Source organism: Theropithecus gelada, chromosome 7a (assembly GCF_003255815.1).
Source record: "Theropithecus gelada isolate Dixy chromosome 7a, Tgel_1.0, whole genome shotgun sequence".
Lineage (NCBI taxonomy): Eukaryota > Metazoa > Chordata > Mammalia > Primates > Cercopithecidae > Theropithecus > Theropithecus gelada.
This window is the reverse complement of record NC_037674.1, coordinates 25,973,040-25,987,296: the sequence shown is the minus strand read 5'-3', so window position 1 is coordinate 25,987,296 and position 14,257 is coordinate 25,973,040. Positions and strand designations below refer to the sequence as shown.

General features: G+C 42.7%; 1 protein-coding gene across 2 annotated transcripts in view; it reads left to right on the top strand.

The window, feature by feature from the left end:
* The window catches only part of TRPM7 (transient receptor potential cation channel subfamily M member 7), a 120,822-nt gene that overhangs the window by 22,050 nt on the left and 84,515 nt on the right, over positions 1-14,257 (top strand). For both annotated transcript variants that reach the window (XM_025390406.1, XM_025390407.1), the window contains exons 3-4: positions 1,992-2,030; positions 12,127-12,325. In XM_025390406.1, the coding sequence (XP_025246191.1) occupies positions 1,992-2,030; positions 12,127-12,325 (238 nt within the window). The remainder of the gene's footprint in view (positions 1-1,991; positions 2,031-12,126; positions 12,326-14,257) is intronic.

The window sequence follows — 14,257 nt, the reverse complement described above, 5'->3', positions numbered from 1 at the left end:
GCAGATGATTATCCTTCTTCCACCCTTAAGATATATAGTGTAGCCCACTGTGTCTGTAACTTATCTTGGCGATCACTAGTTTGTTCTTTTTTTTTTTTTTTTTGAGATGGAGTCTCGCTCTGTCAGTAAGGCTGGAGTGCAGTGGTGCAGTCTCACTGCAAGCTCCACCTCCTGGATTCAGGCCGTTCTCTTGCCTCAGCCTCCTGAGTAGCTGGGATTACAGGCACCTGCCACCATGCCCAGCTAATTTTTTGTATTTTTAGTAGAGACGGGGTTTCACCGCGTTAGCCAGGATGGTCTCGATCTCCTGACCTCGTGATCTGCCTGCCTTGACCTCCCGAAGTGCTGGGATTAACAGGCGTGAGCCACCGCGCCCGGCCACTAATTTGTTCTTAATTGTTGCAACCTATTTAATTATGTCTGAATTACAATTTGTTTTAGTAATCCCTTATTGAACATTTTAGGTATTTTCACTTTTTCTTTTGGCTGTTAGGGAAAAAAAGTGCTGCAGTACAATTGTACCTTGTACAATTTTCATTTTATATGTGTACTACAGATGTGTTTTAGCCTATGCTTGTAGAACTGGAATTAGTGTGTGAGAGTCAGTGTTTTTTATTTTGATGGATATTGCCAAATGGCCTTCCATAAGGATTATATAAATATGTACTCTCACCCACAGATACCAGACTCTCTCTGTATTCTCACCAAGATAGTGTCTTTTTTTTTTTTTTTTTTTTTTTTGAGACAGTTTCTCGCTCTTTCTCCCAGGCTGGAGTGCAGTGGGGCATGATCATGGCTCACTTTAGCTTCGACCTCCTGTGCTCAAGGAATCCTCCCACCTCAGCCTCCCTAGTAGCTAGGACTATAGGCCTGTACCACTATATTTTTTTGTAGAGACGGAGTTTCGCCTTGTTGCCCAGGCTGGTCTTAAGCTCCTGGACTCGAGCAATTCACCTGCGCCTCCCAGAGTGTTGCAATTACAGGTGTGGACCACCATACCCGGCCAAGATAGGATCTTAAAATATGCTTTAAAAATCTTTTGTAATCAAATAATCTTTTTATATGTGTGTTTTCACTATGAACTATCTGTTCATTTAGTTTTCCTTTATAATATTGGATCTTAAAAAATTGATTTGCTGGACGCAGTGGCTCACGCCTCTAATCCCAGCACTTTGGGAGACCGAGGCAGGCAGATCACCTGAGGTCAGGAGTTCAAGACCAGCCTGGCCAACATGATGAAACCCTGTCTCCACTAAAAATACAAAAATCAGCCAGGCATGGTGGCACGTGCCTGTAATCCCAGCTGCTCAGGAGGCTGAGGCAGAGGAATCACTTGAACCTGAAAGTTGGAGATTGCAGTGAGCCGAGATTGTTCCACTGCACTCCAGCGGCCTGGGTGACAGAAAGAAACTCTGTCTCAAAAAAAAGAAAAATAAAAATAAAACAAAATTAGCCAGATGTGGTGGTGCACACCTGTAATCCCAGCTACATAGGAGGCTGAGGCAGGAGAATTCCTTGAACCCGGGAGGCAGAGGTTGCAGTGAGCCTAGATCACGCCATTGCACCCCAGCCTGGGTGACAAGAGTGAAACTCTGTCTCAAAAAAGAGAGAAAAATTGATTTGAGGAAGCTCTTTATATATTAGGGAACTAACCCTTTGCCATTTTTTTTTTTCTGTTTGTCTTTAGACTTTATTACTGACAGATTTTTGCCACATATAAGTGTTGTATTTTTATGTAGTTAAATCAGTCAGTCTTTTATAGTTTCTGGATTTTATATCACAACTAATTATATTAAAAATATTGAAACTGTCAGTTAAAAAAGTTACTTGAATTGTAAATCAAGGTATACATGATCTATGGTATCTACTGAAAAATTAAGCTAGGTATATAATTTTTCTTTGTTTTGTACTTTATGTATTTTATATACTTTAGTTTAAAATCAGAAAGTTTTTCCCCTGAAATAATTTATTTACCTTTTTATGTTCAATAGATGCCTTCCAGGATGTCAAATTTGTCAGCAACTCGTCAGGTAAGTTTAACATAACTATACTGCACAAATTTCAAAAATAAATAAAACTAATCTGTTAGAAATATGAGTTAGAACACAGTGGCATGAAACTCACATGCTATTATATTTGATGGGTACTTTACCTAGACTTGGAAGGTGAAGGGTCAGTCAAAGCTGTTTGAAACTCCGGTGAAGCTGCCTAAGAAGAGTTGGAAAGTTGTGTCCATTGGGCAGAAGTTGAAGGACAGGAATTTTAGGCAGCGAGAGCAGTGTGTGGGAAGGCCTGATAGTGAAAGACATCATGGTTCTGTCAGGAAACTGCAGAATGTAAGATGGAGATTTGAGAGATTTGGGCCTAGAAAAATGAGAGTTTCAGTTACTCTACAAGGCTTTTCATTGCACATACTTTTGATTTCATGTTCAAAGGATATTGTACAGGCAATTACTAACATGCTAGATGATGATGATGATTATTATTTTGAGACAGAGTCTTGCTCTGTTACCCGAGCTGGAGTGCAGTGGAAAAATCTCGGCTCACTGCAACCTCTGCCTCATGGGTTCAAGCAATTCTCCTGCCTCACCCTCCTGAGTAGCTGGGATTACAGGCACGTGCCACCATGCCCCGCTAATTTTTGTATTTTTAGTAGGGATGGGATTTTACCATGTTGGCCAGGCTGGTCTTGAATTCTTGACCTCAGGTGATCCACCCAACTCAGCCTCCCAAAGTGCTAGGATTACAGGTGTGAGCCACCATGCCCTATCGAGGAAAAACCCTAAGCATCTTGGCTGGTTTGAGAAATAAAGGGAAAGTACAAGAGAGAAATTTTAAAGCTGGGTGTCCGGGGGAAACATCATACGCTGGCAGGTTCCATGATGCTCCCCGAGCCGTAGAACCAGCAAGTTTGTATTAGTGATTTTCAAGAGGAGGGAGTGTATGAATAGGGTGTGGGTCACAGAGATCACATGCTTCACAAGGTAATAGAATATCACAAAGCAAATGGAGGCAGGGTGAGATCACAGGACCACAGGATGGGGCAAAATTAAAATTGCTAATGAAGTTTTGGGCATGTGTTGTCATTGATAACTTCTTATCAGGGAACAGGGTTTGAGAGCAGACAACCTGTCTGACCAAAATTTATTAGACAGGAATTTCCTCGTTGTAATAAGCCTGGGAGCGCTACAGGAGACCGGGGCTTATTTCATCCCTTCGGCTTCGACCGTAAAAGCCGCCGCCTTAAGGGGGCCGTCTATAGACCTACCCTCAGGGCGCATTCTCTTTCTCAGGGATGTTCCTTGCTGAGAAAAAGAATTCAGCGATATTTCTCCTATTTGCTTTTGAAACAAGAGAAATATGGCTCTGTTCTGCCTGGCTCACTAACAGTCAGAGTCCAAGGCTATTTCCCTTGTTCCCTGACCATTGCTGTTATCGTGTTCCTTTTTTTAAGGTGCCCAGATTTCATATTGTTAACACACGCGCTCTACAAACAATCTGTGCAGTTAATGCAATCATCACAGGGTCCTGAGGTGACATTCATCCTCAGTTTACGAAGATGACGGGATTAAGAGATTAAAAGCAGGCATAGGAAATCACAAAGGTATTGATTGGGGAAGTGATAAGTGTCCATGAAATCTTCACAGTTTATGTTCAGAGATTGCAGTAAAGACAGGCAGGCATAAGAAATTATAAAAGTATTAATTTGGGGAACTAATAAATGTCCATGAAATCTTCACAATTTATGTTCTTCTGCTGTGGCTTCAGCCGGTCCCTCCGTTCGGGGTCCCTGACTTCCCACAACATCGCCCGGCCAATTTTATTTTTTGTAAGAGTAGTTTCCTTTTTTAGATTGGATTGGAAGAAAATAGACCAGTTACTAAGGTTTTGGAGTGATTCTGGCAAAAAGATGAGAACCTGAAGTAAGATGTTTTTGACAATGAAGAGAAGTAGGCATACTTGAAGGGATTAATGAGATAAATGCAATAGGATTTGGTGAATGTGAAGACAAGGGAAGACTTGAGCATGGTAACTACATTTCCTTCTTAGGCAACTGAGTAAATTGTAATATGCTGTAGGGTCTGTTGAGGAAGTATGAGAGGAAGAAGAGAAGGTCTCTGGGTGGTAAGCTAGGAATAAAAGTACATAGAATGAGTTTATTTTAGATATGTTAAAGAGTTTTTCAAAGAAGTTCGTAAAAACGAAAACAAAAAACCTGACAGGCTGGATGTGATGGTTCATGCCTGTAATCCCAGCACTTGGGGAGGTTGAGGCAGGAGGATTGTTTTGTTTGAGCCTAGGAGTTTGAGACCAGCCCGGGTAGCAGAGTGAGACCCTGTATCTACAAGGAAAAAAAAAAAAAAAAAAAAAGAAGAAAACCACACACAAAAATCTTGGCATGGTATCACGTATCTGTAGTCCCAGCTACTTAAGAGGCTGAAGTGGGAAGATCATTTGAGCCCGGAGGATTGTTTGGGCCCGGGAAATTGAGGCTGCAATAAGCCCTGATCACCACTGCACTCCTGCCTGGGCAACAGAGCAAGACCGTATCTCAAAAAAAAAAAAAAATCAACAAAAAGACCTGACAGTCTTTCATATTTGCCCCTATACTTAACCATATCCAGTCCTATTCGTTTCTTCTTATAGATGGTGAGGTTCACCTGGTGTCTCTTGTTTGACGAGGCCAAAGAGTTTCCTTTATTTAGCATTTCATATAGTGCAGCTTCACTGAACATGAATTTTCTCAGTTTGGTCTATCTGAAAATATGTTTCTTTTATTTTCATGTTTGAAGAATGTTTGCACTGGACATAGAATTCTGGGTTGTTATTTTATTGCAGCAGGTTTTGGTTTTTTTTTGAGATGGAGTCTTGCCCCGTCGCCCAGGCTAGATGGAGTACAGTGGCGTGATCTCAGCTCCCAGCAACCTCTGCTTCTCGGGTTCAAGTGATTCTCCTGCCTCAGCCTCCCAAGAAGCTGGGATTACAGGCACACACCACCACACCTGGCTACTTTTTGTATTTTTAGTAGAGATGGGGTTTTACCATGTTGGCCAGGCTGGTCTCCTGACCTTGTGATCTGCCTGCCTTGGCCTCCCAAAGGGCTGGGATTCCAAGTGTGAGCTGTTGCGCCCGGCCCATTGCAGCACTTTAAAGATGTCGTTGTTTTATCTTGAATTTTTTGTTTCTAATGAGAAGGCAGCTGTCATACAGTAGTTGTCTCCCTGTGTGGAATGGGTCTTTTTTTTCTCTAGCTACTTTAAAGATTTTTTTTTCTATGCCTTTGGTTTTCAGCAGCATATCTATAATATGCCTAAGAGTGATTCTCTTTGTACTTATTCTGCTTGCGTAAATATTTGCACGTTCAAATTTTTTACCTAATTGAGAAGGTTTTTGTTTTTTGTTTTTTCCCTTTGAGAGAGTCTTGCTCTATTGTCCAGGCCCGAGTGCAGTGGCACAATCTTGGCTTACTGCAACCTCTGCCTCCCAGGTTCAAGCAATTCTCCTGCCTCAGCCACCCAAGTAGCTGGGATTACAGGTGAATGCCGCCACACCGGCTTATTTTGTGTTATTAGTAGAGATGGGATTTTACCCTGATGGTCAGGCTGGTCTAGAACTCCTGACCTTGTGATTCGCCCGCCTCGGCCACCCAAAGTGCTGGGATTACAGGCATGAGCCACTGCATACGGCCAGGAAGATTTTTTTTTTAAATTAACCTTTTTGTTTTTCTTTATCTGATGTATTGAATAATTTCTATTGATGTATTCAGGTTCACTCACTCTTATTTCTGCAGTCTCCATTATGCTGTTTTGTCCATACAGTGAATTTTCTTTTTTTTTTTTTTTTTTTTTGATACGGAGTCTCACTCTGTCGCCCAGGCTGGAGTGCAGTGGCACAATCTCAGCTCACTGCATACTCCGCTTCCAGGGTTCATGCCATTCTCCTGCCTCAGCCTCCCGAGTAGCTGGGACTACAGGCGCCCACCACCACACCTGGCTGATTTTGTGTGGTTTTTTTTTTTTTTTTTTTTTTTTAAGTAGAGATGGGGTTTCACCATGTTAGCCAGGATGGTCTTGATCTCCTGACCTCGTGCCGCCTCAGCCTCCCGAAGTGCTGGGATAACAGGCATGAGCCACCACGCCTGGTCCATCCAGTGAATTTTTTTTTCCTTTTATTTTTATTTTTATTTTTGGAGACGGAGTCTCGCTCTGTCGCCCAGGCTAGAGTACAGTGGTGCGATCTTGCAAGCTCTGCCTCCTGGGTTCACGCCATTCTCCTGCCACAGCCTCCTGAGTACCTGGGACTACAGGCGCCCGCCACCATGCCCAGCTAATTTTTCACTGTGTTAGCCAGGATGGTCTTGCACTGTGTTAGCCAGGATGGTCTCGATCTCCTGACCTCGTGACACACCTGCCTCAGCCTCCCAAAGTGCTGGGATTACAGGCGTGAGCCACCACGCCTGGTCCATCCAGTGAATTTTCTTTTTTCTTTTTTTTTTTTGAGATGGAGTCTCGCACTGTCGCCCAGGCTAGAGTACAGTGGCGCGATCTTGGCTCACTGCAAGCTCTGCCTCTTGGGTTCACGCCATTCTCCTGCCACAGCCTCTTGAGTAACTGGGACTACAGGCGCTCACCGCCATGCCCGGCTAATTTTTCACTGTGTTAGCCAGGATGGTCTCGATCTCCTGACCTCGTGATCCGCCCACCTCAGCCTCCCAAAGTGCTGGGATTACAGGCGTGAGCCACCGCGCCCGGCCCCATCCAGTGAATTTTCGTTTCACACCTTACATTTTTCAGTGCTGGGATTGCTATTTGATTCTTGGTTATAGTTTCCATTTCACTGCTGAGATGTACCCTGTGCACTCTCATTGTGACTGTCTATTGCTGTATGTCCTTCAGCGTATTTATAATACCTGCATTAGAGTCTTTGTCTACTGATTCCAACATTTGCATCATTTAGGGTCTGTTTCTGATGACTGCTTTTTTTCCTTCATCTTTTAAATATATCTTTTTTTTGTTTGTTTTTCGAGATGGTGTCTTGCTCTGTTGCCCAGGCTGGAGTGCAGTGCTGTGATCTTGGCTCACTGCACCCTCCGCCTTGCAGATTCAAGCGATTCTCCTGCCTCAGCCTCCTGAGTAGCTGGGATTACAGGCATGTGCCACCACGCCCGGCTAATTTTTTATATTTTTAGTAGAGATGGGGTTTCACTATGTTGGCCAGACTGGTCTGGAACTCCTGACCTCAGGTGATCCACCTGCCTTGGCCTCCCAGAGTTCTGGGATGGTGTGAGCCACCGTACCCGGCCAGTAATTTTTTATTATATATTGTTGTTCTGGAGTAAATAATTTTCCTGTAAGGAGTGTTCGGTTTCTTTCTGACAGGTGATTAAATTAATTATTGGTAGATTCTTTTGTCCATTCAGGTTTGATTTTTTTCTTTGTTAGGACAGTTCTACTTCTATTTTGAACATAGTCCTAGGATGTGGACCTTCCTCTTAAGTTATAGGTTTTTTTGTGGTCTGAATTGAGTGTTCAAGGGGTTCAGTTACGTCTTTTCACGCTGAACTGAAACTGCTGTGTCTTCCAGATCTTTAGGACCCAGTTATCAGACCCACACACAGCAAGTGATTGCCGCTAGGTATCACAGAATCTCTCATAGATCCACCTTAGACCATGGCCAAAGACCCATGGTGAATCCCCATGTGAGATTTTTTTCCTTCTTGTCTTTATGGATCCATTTTCTCTGGTAGTCTGCTACAAATTCCAGCTGTTTCAACAGCTTAGAATTCTGTTCTCTACTTCCTTGCTTGGCTCGATGACTACCATTTTCTGCCTAGGTGTCATCTCTATGATTGAGAAATTTCCCCCAAGCTTGTGCAATCATGGGGGTTTACCTTATGTATTTCCTTCATTTCAAGAATCACTGCTCCATGTTTCTTCTTGTTTAATGCCTGAAACAGTTGTCTCATATATTTTGTTCACGTTTGTGTCAGGAATCTCCGAGACCACATTCCATGATTTAGCTAGAATGAATCACAAGACTTAGCATGTAGTGGTACTCTTTATAAGATTTAATAAGTGTTATGTTATCTCTGTTGAGGAAGTTTCCTGCTTTCCTAGTTTTCTGACAATGCTTATAATGAATAGACATTCAGTTTTGTCCAGTGCTTGTTTTCCTTTTTGTGGAGAACGAGGTCTCGCCATATTGCCAAGGCAGGTTTTGAACTCCTTGGTTAAAGCTATGCTCCCACTTATGCCTCCTTAAGAACTGAATTGCAGGTGTGAGCCACCACGTCCGTTTCTTTTTTCTTTTTGGGGGGAGTGGGGAAACAGGGTCTCATTCTGTGGTCCAGACTGGAGTGCAGTGGCACAGTCACTGCAGACTTCACCTCCTGGGCTCAGGTGATCCTTCCCCTTCATCTTCCCAAGTAGCTGTGACCACAGGTGCATGCCACCGTGCCTGGCTAATTTCTGTATTTTTTTGTAGAGGAGGAGTTTTGCCATGTTGTCAGGCTGGTCTTGACTCCTCAGCTCAAGTGATCCTCCCACCTTGGCTTCTCAAAGTGCGAGGATTACAGGCACGAGCCACTGTGCCTGGCCTAGTCTTTTCTTGTAATGCTAATACTTTGCCTTTTTTTCTTTTTTCTTTTCTTGAGATGGAGTTCCTTTTGTTACCCAAGCTGATCTAGAACTCCTGGCCTCAAGCAGTCTTCCTACCTCAGCCTCCTAAGTAGCTGGAATTACAGGCTGTTTTTGTTTTTGTTTTTGTTTTTCTCCAAAGCAGAATGACTCTCACCTCATGAAATGAATTGGAAAATGTACCCACTTATGATTTTTTTGGAAGAATGTGTGTAGAATTGATATTTCCTCCTAAATATTTGATGAAATTCACCAGTGAAGGCATCTGGCCTCAAATTTTCTTTGTGGGAAGGTGTATTAATGATTTTTTTTTTTTTTTTTGAGACAGAGTCTTGCTGTATTGTCCAGGCTGGAGTGTTAATTTATTTTCCTGTTCAATTTTTCTCGTTATTCTGACTTCAGTTTATCAGTTTTATTTATCTTTTCAATGACAAGCTTTTTGTTTTCTTGCTTTCCCCCAGTGTTTTTCTCTTTTCTGTTTCATTGTGGTTTTTTTTTTTTTTTGAGGTGGAGTCTCACTCCGTCAGCCAGGCTGCAGTGCAGTGGCATGATCTTGGCTCACTGCAATCTCTCTCTGCCTCCTGGGTTCAAGCAATTTTCATGCCTCAGCCTCCTCAGAAGCTGGAATTACAGGCGCCCACCAGCATACCTGGTGAATTTTTGTATTTTTGGTAGAGACGGGGGTTTCACCATGTTGGCCAGGCTGGTCTCGAACTCCTGACCTCACGCAGTCCACCTGCCTCGGCCCTGTGAAGTGCTGGGATTACAGGCATGAGCCACCGCGCCCGGCCCATTCTGTTTTCTTTATCATATCTTTTCTTCTGCTTACTTTGAGGTTAATTTGCTCTTATTTTTAGTTTTTTTTTTTTCTTGAGACAGAGTCTCGCTCTGTATCCCAGGCTGGAGTGCAGTGGCGCAATCTTGGCTCACTGCAAGCTCCGCCTCCCGGGTTCACGCCGTTCTCCTGCCTCAGCCTCCCGAGTAGCTGGGACTACAGGCGCCACTGCGCCCGGCTAATTTTTTATATTTTCAGTAGAGATGGGGTTTCACTGGGTTAGCTAGGATATTTTTAGTTTTTACGGTAGAAGTGTAGGTTATTTTTTAAATGAAATTTTCAAAAACTTTATTTGGAAAATTATTATTAGTATTATTTATTTATTTATTTATTTTTCGAGAAGGAGTCTTGCTCCGTCGCCAGGCTGGATGTGCAGTGACACGATCTTGGCTCACTGCAACCTCTGCCTCCCGCGTTCAAGTAATTCTCCTGCCTCAGCCTCCCGAGTAGCTGGGATTACAGGCACGTGCCACCATGTCTGGCTAATGTTTTATTTTTTTTTTATTTTTATTTTTTTTTTGAGACGGAGTCTCGCTCTGTCGCCGAGGCTGGAGTGCAGTGGCCGGATCTCAGCTCACTGCAAGCTCCGCCTCCCGGGTTCACGCCATTCTCCTGCCTCAGCCTCCCAAGTAGCTGGGACTACAGGCGCCCGCCACCTCGCCCGGCTAGTTTTTTGTATTTTGTAGTAGAGACGGGGTTTCACCGTGTTAGCCAGGATGGTCTTGATCTCCTGACCTCGTGATCCGCCCGTCTCGGCCTCCCAAAGTGCTGGGATTACAGGCGTGAGCCACCGCGCCCGGCCCTGTTTTATATTTTTAGTAGAGATGGGGTTTCATTATGTTAGCCTTCATCATGCTCATATTTTTTTTCTACGTAGTCTTTTTTTCTTTAATTTTTTCTCTTAGAAACAGAGTCTTACTATGTTGCCAGACTAATATCAAATTCCTGGGCTTAAGCAATCCTCCCACCTCAGCCTCCCAAAGTGCTGGGATTATAGGCATGAGCCACCGTGCCCAACAAGCATGGTCTTTTTTAAAATTTAAAAAAAATTTTTAGTAGAGACAGGGTTTCACTGTGTTAGCCAGGATGATCGTAATCTCCTGACCTCGTGATCCACCCGCCTCGGCCTCCCAGAGTGCTGGGATTACAGGCATGAGCCACTGTGCCTGGCCTGTCTAGGTCTAATTTAGTGCGTCTGATTTAATGATACTGTTTTTGAGGACTCTATCATAAGCCTTCTGTGTTACGAGATCTCTACTCTGGCTGGTGGGAACATAAACTGTTCCCTGCCCTTTATGAGCTTCAGAAATTGTTTCGGCTGTTGCTGTCTAGTAGCTCTTAACTTTGCCTTAAGTAGTTATTTATTTATTTATTTATTTTGGGAGACCGAGTCTCACTCTTCGCCCAGGCTGGAGTGCAGTGGCCCGATCTCTGCTCACTGCAGTCTCTGCCTCCCAGGTTCAAGTGATTCTCCTGCCTCAGCCTCCCTAGCAGCTGGGATTACAGGTGTGCACCACCATGCCCAGCTAATTTTTTGTATTTTTAGTAGAGACGGGGTTTCACCCTGTTGGTCAGGCTGGTCTCAAACTCCCGACCTCAGGTAATCTGCCCACCTCGGCCTCTCAAAGGGCTGGGATTACAGGCGTGAGCTACCGCACCTGGCCAAGTAGTTATTCTTCCACATGCTTAAGGAGGCCCTTCTGCAGATATTTGCAACCCTCCTCCTTTTGTTTTCTACCTCACAAACTCTAAGCTGCCTTGGCTTCTTCAAACTCTGATCTGATTTTAAGATTGTATCGAATCAGTGAGACTGCCCAGCTCCATTAGATTCCTACTTTCGGTGTTACAGTTCAGTATGTACTTCTGGGTAGAATGCCATCCGTATTTGTACCCTAGCTTCAGACACCATTGATCACCCTTTTGTCACTGTATAGATGAGTTCACATTTTTTTGAATTTTGTATACGTGGAATCATGTAAATATATAATCTTTCGTGTCTAGGTTCTTTCACTCAGTATAATGATTTTGAGATTTATCCATTTGCTAGTATCATTAGTGATTCATTCATTTATCTTTATTATTGGATGATATTTCTTTTTCTTTTCTTTTCTTTTTTTTTTTTTTTTTTTTTGAGTTGGGGTCTTGCTTGCTCTGTCATCCAGGATGGAGTACAGTGGTGTGACCAAGGCTGACTGCATCCTTGCTGGGCTCAGGCAAGCCTCTCACCTTGGTCTCCTGTGTAGCTGGGACTGCAGGTGTATGCCACCACACTTGGCTGATTTTTAAAACTTTTTTGTCAAGTCAGGGTCTTGTCGTGTTTCTTAGGATGGTCTTGAACTTTTGACCTCAAGGTCCTCCAGCATTGGCCTCCCACAGTGCTGGAATTACCCACATGAGCCACACCCGGTGTAAATGCTATTCTGTTACATGCCTATACCATGTTTTGTAGATGCCTCACGTTAAATTTAGATGATGAATTCATCTTAGACTAATTATGCTATTTCAGTGCTATAATGAAGGTATTAATATATAGATATCCTAAAATCAAAAAGCTTATTTTTATACTATTTGTCGGTTCATTCATTTTTAATTTCATTTTTTCATTAACTCTAATTTTTTGAAAGGTATTTTAATCATCTCACCTTTTTCTTTTAGGTGTTTTTGTGGTCGCTTGGTCAAGCAACATGCTTGTTTTACTGCAAGTCTTGCCATGAAATACTCAGATGTGAAATTGGGTGACCATTTTAATCAGGCAATAGAAGAATGGTCTGTGGAAAAGCATACAGAACAGAGCCCAACGGATGCTTATGGAGTCATAAATTTTCAAGGGGGTTCTCATTCCTACAGAGCTAAGGTATGTCACATATTGAATTTTTCTTCATTTATGTTGTTATTTAAATAATAAATATCACAATTTGTGTAGCAACATTGACAAAAAGTTGGTCTCAGTAATTTGTTTGCATATTTTAAAGTACAAAGGTACATACAAATACAGAATTGTATCTTTCTGGTGGATTGAACCTTTCATCATTATAAAATGTATTTTGTTTTTTGTCATTTTTCTTGACATGGTTTGCTTTTTCTGGAATCAGTATAGTTAAGCCATCTTTTTTCCTTTTTGGTTTTAACCTTTTACGTTTAAGAGGTTTCTTTTGATTGTTTTTAAAAAAGTTATCTGCTGTGTATTTAAATTTAAATTTACCATTATGTTATTATCTATTTGTCTCACTTTTTTCTTTGTTCTGTTTTTTTTCTTATATTATTTTGGATTAAGTATTTTTTATTATTTTCTTACTCCTTTATTAACATATTATTTATACAGTCATCCTTCAGGGGCCTTGGTTCCAGGACTTCCCTCAGATACCAAAGTCTACAGACATCATAGTATGTGGATGTAATCTATGCACACCCTCTTATATAGTTTAAATCATCTCTAGATTCCTTGTAATACCTAATATAGGCCAGGCACAGTGGCTCATGCCTATAATCCCAACACTTGAGAGGGTGGGAGGATGGCGTGAGGCTGGGAGTTGGAGACCAGCCTGGGCAAAATAGTGAGACTCTGTCTCTACTTAAAATAAAAAAATTAATAAAATGCCCGATAACGATAACGTAAATAGTTGTTTAATTGCATTGTTTAAGGAATAATGACAAGTAAATAAAGTCTATACATGTTTAGTATAGGCTCAGTTTTTTTTCTTGAATATATATGATTCACCATTGACTGAAACCGTAAACGTGAATCCCATGGATACAAAAGGCCTACTATACGTTCTTTTTCTATTCTTTTTTTTTTTTTTTTTTTGAGATGGTGTCTCACTCTTTTGCCTAGGCTGGAGTGCAGTGGTGTGATCTCGGCTCACTGCAACCTCCGCCTCCTGAGTTCAAGCGATTCACCTGCCTCAGCCTCCAGAGTAGCTGGGACTACAGGTGTATGCCACCACGTCCAGCTAATTTTTTGTGTTTTTAGTAGAGATGAGGTTTCATTGTGTTAGCCAGGATGGTCTCCATCTCCTGACCTCGTGATCCGCCTGCCTTGGCCTCCTAAAGTGCTGGAATTACAAGCATGAGCCACCACGCCCGGCCTCTTTTTCTGTTCTTTAGAAAAAGAATATTATAGGTCAGGCATGGTGGCTGATGCCTGAAATCCCAGCACTTGGGAGGCCAAGGTGGATGGATCACCTGAGATCAGGAGTTCGAGATCAGCCTGGCGAACATAGTGAAACCCCATCTCTACTAAAAATACAAAAACTAGATGGGCATGGTGGCACGAGCCTGTAGTCCCAGCTACTTGGGAGGCTGAAGCAGGATAATCACCTAAACTTTGGAAGTGAAGGTTGCAGTGAGCCGAGATCACGCAACTGCACTCCAACCTGGGCGACAGAGCGAGACTCTGTCTCAAAAAAAGGAAAAAGAAAAATAATACTGTAATAAATGTGATAAATGCTTTTTTTTTTTTTTTTTTTGAGACAGTCTCGCTCTGTCGCCCACGCTGGAGTGCAGTGGCGCGATCTTGGCTCACTGCAAGTTCCGCTTCCCGGGTTCATGCCATTCTCCTGACCCAGCCTCCTGAGGAGCTAGGACTACAGGCACCCGCCACCACGCCCAGCTAATTTTGTGTATTTTTAGTAGAGACAAGGTTTCACCGTGTTAGCCAGAATGGTCTCGATCTCCTGACCTCGTGATCCGCCCGCCTCGGCCTCCCAAAGTGCTGGGATTACAGGTGTGAGCCACCGCGCCTGGACGATAAAATGCATTTTTTTTTTTTTTTTTTTTTTTTTTTTTG